At 44.9% G+C, this 6205-nt stretch overlaps 1 protein-coding gene across 1 annotated transcript in view; it reads left to right on the top strand.

Moving 5' to 3' along the window:
- Positions 1–1943: 1943 nt before the first annotated feature.
- The window catches only part of MICU3 (mitochondrial calcium uptake family, member 3), a 162101-nt gene continuing 157839 nt past the window's right edge, over positions 1944–6205 (top strand). The window contains exon 1 of the mRNA XM_006834471.1: positions 1944–2327. Within this exon, the coding sequence (XP_006834534.1) occupies positions 1944–2327 (384 nt within the window). The remainder of the gene's footprint in view (positions 2328–6205) is intronic.

Raw genomic sequence — 6205 nt, 5'->3', positions numbered from 1 at the left:
GAATCGGGCTGCAAACCACAAGGTCAGCAGTTCGAAACTACCAGCTGCTCCGCGGGAGAAAGATGAGGTGTTCTGCTCCCGTAAAGATTTACAGTCTTGGAAACCCTGTACAGGGTCGCTATGAGTCAGAACCGACTTGATGGCACTTAATAACAACAACAATATCCTTGAACCCAAACTATTTCAGGGGCCAGGACACCATTCCAGAGACTTTATGGAGACCATTGCTAGCATGATTCAAAGAGAAAGGGTAGGAAGCCGATGTCGTATATTGTTGTAAAGGGCTGTGCAGTTGGTTACCACAGAGTGACCCTAAATAGGATTTCCAAAGAACAACTGGTGGATTTGAACCACTGGCCTTGTGGTTAATACTCCAGTGGCCCCTGAAATAGCTACTAGGTCCAGGGATGTAAACCAGGAAATCCAGTAGTTTCAATTGGGTTGCAATAACAAAAGGATTAGATCAGTTGATTCTGAAATTCTTATGACTAGGGCTTCCCCCAGGCAACCAAAATGTTGTTTTCTAACCCAGATCCTGCTATTTTCATCCTCATGAATCCCTTCCCTATAAATAACAAAGAAAGGGGAAGATTCTCAAGGAGATGGAATGGGAATGTGACTGCACTAATGGGCTCAAAAATAACAATTGTGAGGACAGTGCAGAATCTGGCAGTGTTTCTGTTGGACAGTTACTATGAGTCACAACTGACTCAGAAGCACTAACAACACAAAATAATTAGCCCATCAGATACACTAGCATTAATTACATCTTTTTTAATAGTCTAGTGTTTATCCTACAGTCACACCAATATGACTTCTCGATGTCATATATACTTTCTCAAAAAAAGTGACGCTGACAGTGTCCATTTACAAGAGTAAAAAATGAAAAGAACACAATGCACATACTAATTCTTTATTTTGGATTTATAAAAACAGCCTGTCCTCAAAAGTGAGGGTTTCTTTCAAATATATTTGATTTTTTATTCAGAATTTTAGAAAAAGAATAAAACCCCGAAAACTCCCATAATTTCATACACATAAAACAATTCTGATTTGATGGTTATGTTTCTAAAAATATTAACAGTAACTTTAAAAACAAAACAAAAAACACAAATAGCGTTTGTCTTCCCCCTTCTCTCCTATCCCAAGTCCAGAAGCTGTCAGTATATAGTAAAAATATTACAAGTTGGGCTGCTAACCTCAAGGTCAGCAGGTGAAACTACTACCAACGGTTCTGCCGGAGAAAGATGAGGTTTTCTGCTCCTGTGAAGATTTACAGCTTCGGAAACCTTATGCAGGGTGGCTATGAGTAGGAACAGACTCCACAGAACTTAACCAACCATTCTTCAACTGAATTTTCAATACGTGAGTCAAATTTTTGTATCTTGTTTTGTTTTATTAAATGTACTCGAGAAGGAACAATGACAAATTATTCATGACCTCGTGCCGGAAGAACAGGGTCCAGTTAGGGGATGTGACTTTATTGGAGGAACACTGGCCAGTGCGAGGAGTCTTATCCAGCAAAGACATGGGCCCAACAAGCGGAGGGAATCGCAGACCTCCGCACACGCAGGTTCTTCTAAGTTCCGCTGACTCGGCTCTACCCTGCGGTGTCGGGTTCCCGCGCCAGCAGGTGTCGCCGGGTGCAAAAGCGGCTATTTATGACTGCGGGGTAGGATTGGGGGTGCGAGGACAAGCAGCAGTCGGGATTCGTCCATTCCCGTCCCAAGACCCCTATTTGCCCTAGTCAAAAAACACCCCCGCAAGTAGCCAGGCTATGCGTTTGCAGGGGTCGCTTTCGGACAGCGGCGAGTCTCCCCCCCGCAGCTGACTTCTCGCGAGATTTCAGCACCCTTCCTTGCTCTTGCTCTCAATCTCTCTCTCTCTCCCCCTCCTTCCTTCCCTCCTCCCCCCGCCCCTTTCAAGCTCCAGCGGCTCCCGCTATGGCTGCGCTGCGGAGGCTTCTGTGGCCGCCGCCTCGGCTCACGTCTCCGCTCCCTCCGCACCAGCCCTTTCCTGGGCCTTGGGGGCGGCCTATGGGGATAGCACCGAGCCCTGCTGTCCGGCCTTTCTCCAGCCGAGAGGAGGAAGAGGAGGCTGTGGTTGAGGCGGCATGGAGACGACGTCGGCGCTGGGGGGAGCTGAGCATCGCGGCGGCGGCTGGCGGGGGTCTAGTGGGCCTGGTGTGCTATCACCTGTACGGGGACCCCAGGGCTGAGTCCAAGCCGGAGCCGGGACGCCCTTCCGAAATCTCGACGGGAGACCTAGAGGACCCGCCCCGTGGCCGGGGACTGCTCCCCATCCCGGTGGCGGCTGCCAAGGAGACGGTATGTATGTGAGCGCGTGCGCACGCCAAGCCGGTAGGCTCGCAGGTAATCCCAGAGGGGAGAGCTGCCAGGTGTTCTACTTGAGCGGGGTGAAGTATGGTAGATGGTGTGACATCCGTTCAGGGTGTGCCTGAGGCTGTTGTAGTCACCGCAACACCATAAGAGGTTGTCGCAGTGTAAGCTATCTGGCAGAGTCGGAGTCCCTTGTTAGTGAAACCTAGACCTTTTAGGCCTGGCAGCACCGGGTTCTTTTATCCAGGTGTTTGGGAAGATAAAGATGCTGCTGCCATTGATTCTTCAGGACTTTGAAGCTTGTTTCAGGAAACACTTTTAAAACAAGCCACCGCCAAGAAAATTACTAAGCAAACAAAATACAAGAGGAATGTCAGGGGCTTGATGAGCAGAAAGTAGAGTTGTCATTAAGCGCCATGAGTCGGTTCCCACTCATAGCGACCCTACATAGGGTTTCTGAGGCATTAAATCTTTGCAGGAGCAGAAAGTCTCATCTTTCTCCTTGGGAGAGACTGGTGGGCTAGAAACGCCCTCCTTGTGGTTTGCAGCCCTGAGTCGTGGTGGTGGTTATTTGATGTGGAGTTGGTTCCGACTCGACTCATACAGGGTTTCCGAGGCTGTAAATCTCTACCGGAGCAGAAAGCCTCATCTTTCTCCCGCGGAACTGCTGACCTTGCGGTTTGCAGCCCGATTCGTAACCACTACGCTACCAGAGCTCCTTGCAACTCTGAGTGTGGTTGCATAATTAAGAGAAAGAAATCTCGAGGCTGAGCAAGAAAACAGCCACTAGTCTAGAAGATGCTGTAGTAGGATGGATTTTGAAACAGTGATCTGAGTTTGCAAAGACTACTACATTGGGTAAGAAGCTCTGGTAGCATACTGGTTACCAGTCGAGCTGATAACTTCAAGGTCAGCAGTTGGAAACTACCAGTCTTTCCGTAGGAGAAAGATGAGGCTTTCTGTTTCTGTAAAGATTTACAGCCTTGGAAACCCTATACAGGATCGCTGTTGAGTCAGAACCGACTTCACGGCACACATCACCACCACCACTACATTGGGTCTCAAGACAGGAAATACCAAAACTCTGCTACTATCTTAACATAGATCAGAAGGAATGAAGATGTCATTTGGAATACTGTAAAAACCGTCTATTCAAAACAGATTTCCTTTTCCCTCTCCCTTGAGAGACTAAAAAAGTTTGAAAATGTAGATGAATTTAGATAATTTGTAAAAGACAGTTATTCTTGAAATTTTAATGAAATTTATTTAATCTATATTCTTTGCCCAAATACACGTGTAGTGTTGATCTAAGTCTTTTGGTGGAGGTTTCTAATGCATTTAGATCTGGATCTTCTAGCTGCAATTTACAAGTACAGAGCATAAAATAGTTTTATACAATAAATTCTTAAAATGAGAGGGTGAGTAAAAAATTATCCATACTCTGGCTGTAGAATTTAATCAACTTAAAAAAAAAGACAAATACATCAGTTTTCAACATAATCTCCTTGACTTTCAGTACCCTTTTGCTCTCTGTCAACAAGCTTTCATGTTCCCTTATTAAAGAACGTTTCAGGCTGAACTATGAGCCACAAATAATGCACCACTGTCTTCACTTCGTCATCAGAGGTGAATCTTCATCCTCAAAGAGCTGTTTTCAGGGTAATAAGTAGATGAAAGTCCAATGGAGCAAGATCAGAACTACAGGGAGGATGCTTTAACACCGCAAAATGAAGTTTTTGCAGTGTCCAGAGTGTGGGCAGAGGTATGTGGACATGCATTGTCATTTTAAGAGCATAACATCGTTAGATAGTAGTCCTCTGCATTGAATCCAAAGTTTAAGCTTCAGATCTTCAGTGAGCATCTCACTGCAACAAGCGCCTTTGATTGTTGAACCTTTTTCCTGATAGTAGTGTTCCAATACTGGCCGTTGAGAATCCCAGAAAACTATAAGCATCAGTTTTCCAGCTGGTGATTGACTTTTGAACTTTTCTTGGTCAGCAATTGTAGATGTTTCCATTCCATACTCTACTGTTTACTCTCAGGCTCATAGTGATGAATCCATGTCTTGTCACCAGTAACGATTTTTTTTTTTTTAATCTTCCTTCAAGTATCTGTCCAAATTTTGTTTGCAGATGTCCAAATACTTCTGTTTATGCTCTTCTGTGAGTTGTTTTGGTACCCATCTGGCACAAACTTTTGAAACCCAAGTCTGTCATGGATTATTTCATAGGCAGAGCCATGGCAGATGATTTGCTACATAATCCACTGACACTCATCTATTCAGTAGAATCATTTTCACCTGCATGTTCAATGTTGTCATCAACCATAGACATGGGCAAACATTTTAATATAACCAGAGTATGGATAATTATTAGCTCACTCTCATACAACGTAAAGAGCTCTGGTAGTGTGGTTACGAGTTGGGCTGCTAACCTGACGGTCAGCAGTTCAAAACTACCAGCTGTTCTGCAGGAGAAAGATGAGGCTTTCTACTCTTATAAAGATTTACAGCTTTGGAAACCCTATACTCCACGGTACACCACCACTACCACCACACACTACTTTAGCTTCCAGCCCCACTCTCCTCCCCAATACAAACACACTTTTGTGGATTAAAGCCAGTTACTGTCAAGTGGATTTCCATTCATGATGATCCCTTGTGTGTCGTAACAGAACTGTACTCCGTAGCATTTTTGTTCTTGTGGTTATTTGCCATCAAGTTGGTTCCAATTCATAGCGATCCTGTATAGACTTTCCAGGGAGTGGCTGTGGATTTGTATTGCCCAACCTTGAGGTTCAACCTGACCTTGTGTTACAGGGTTTGAACTACTGACCTATCGATTAGCAGTCCAGTGCTTATCCTACAGCACCACACCAGGACTCCATCGCACTAAAAAACCAGCCACTCCACAGAAGAAAGATGAGACTTTCTGCTCCAGTAAAGATTTACAGGCTCAGACACCTATTATGGGGTTGCTGTGAGTTGGAACTGACTCGACAGCACACAACAGCAAAATGGGACCAATAATGCCTTCCTCATAAGTTGTTGGTGGTAAGTGCTGTCAAGTCAGTCCACACTCATAGCAGCCCTGTATTGAGTTTCTGAGAAGTGATCTTTCAGTTAGTAGTCCAGACCTTATTCTGCAGCACCACATCAGGGTGTTAGATTTCAAACAGTAGTATCCAGGTGTGTTTTCTAGTGAGCCATAACAAAATGTCACAAAATGGGTGGCTTTAAAGAACTGATTAGACTAGGACCCACTGTACTTCAGCCTGACCTCATGTTAACTGATAATATCTCCAAAGACCCTGTTTCAGACAAGGTTATGTTCACAGGGGTTAAGAACCTCAGAATTTCTTTTTGGGGATGCATTTCAATCCATAACAATGCTGACATGTAGTCAGTATTTTATTGTTGTTAGGTGCCATAGAGTCAGTACTGACAAGATGGCACCTAACAACAGAACAAAACAATGCCCGGTCCTGGGACAACCTCACAATTATTGTAACGCTTGAGCCCATCGATGCTGCCACTTTGCCAGTCCATCTCGCTGGAGGTGTTCCTTCTTCTCTCTGACCCTCCACCTTACCAAACATGATATCCTTCTCCAGCGACTGGTCCCTACTGACAATAAATATGTCTGAAGTATGAGAGATGAAGTTTGACCATCTTGGCCTCTAAGGAGCACTCTGGCTATACTTCTTCCACAGTGGATCTGTTTGTTCTTTTGACGGCCCATGGCACTTTCAATATTCTCCTCCAACACCATAACTCAAAAGCATCAGTTCTTCTGTGGTCTTCCTTATTCATTGTCCAGCTTTCGCATGCATATGAGGTGACTGAAAATACCATGGCTTGGGTCAGG

Source organism: Chrysochloris asiatica, unplaced genomic scaffold (genome assembly GCF_000296735.1).
Source record: "Chrysochloris asiatica unplaced genomic scaffold, ChrAsi1.0 scaffold00011, whole genome shotgun sequence".
In the NCBI taxonomy this organism is placed as follows: Eukaryota; Metazoa; Chordata; class Mammalia; order Afrosoricida; family Chrysochloridae; genus Chrysochloris; species Chrysochloris asiatica.
Note: the sequence above shows the minus strand (reverse complement) of the source record. Positions and strands in the feature narration are given on the sequence as shown.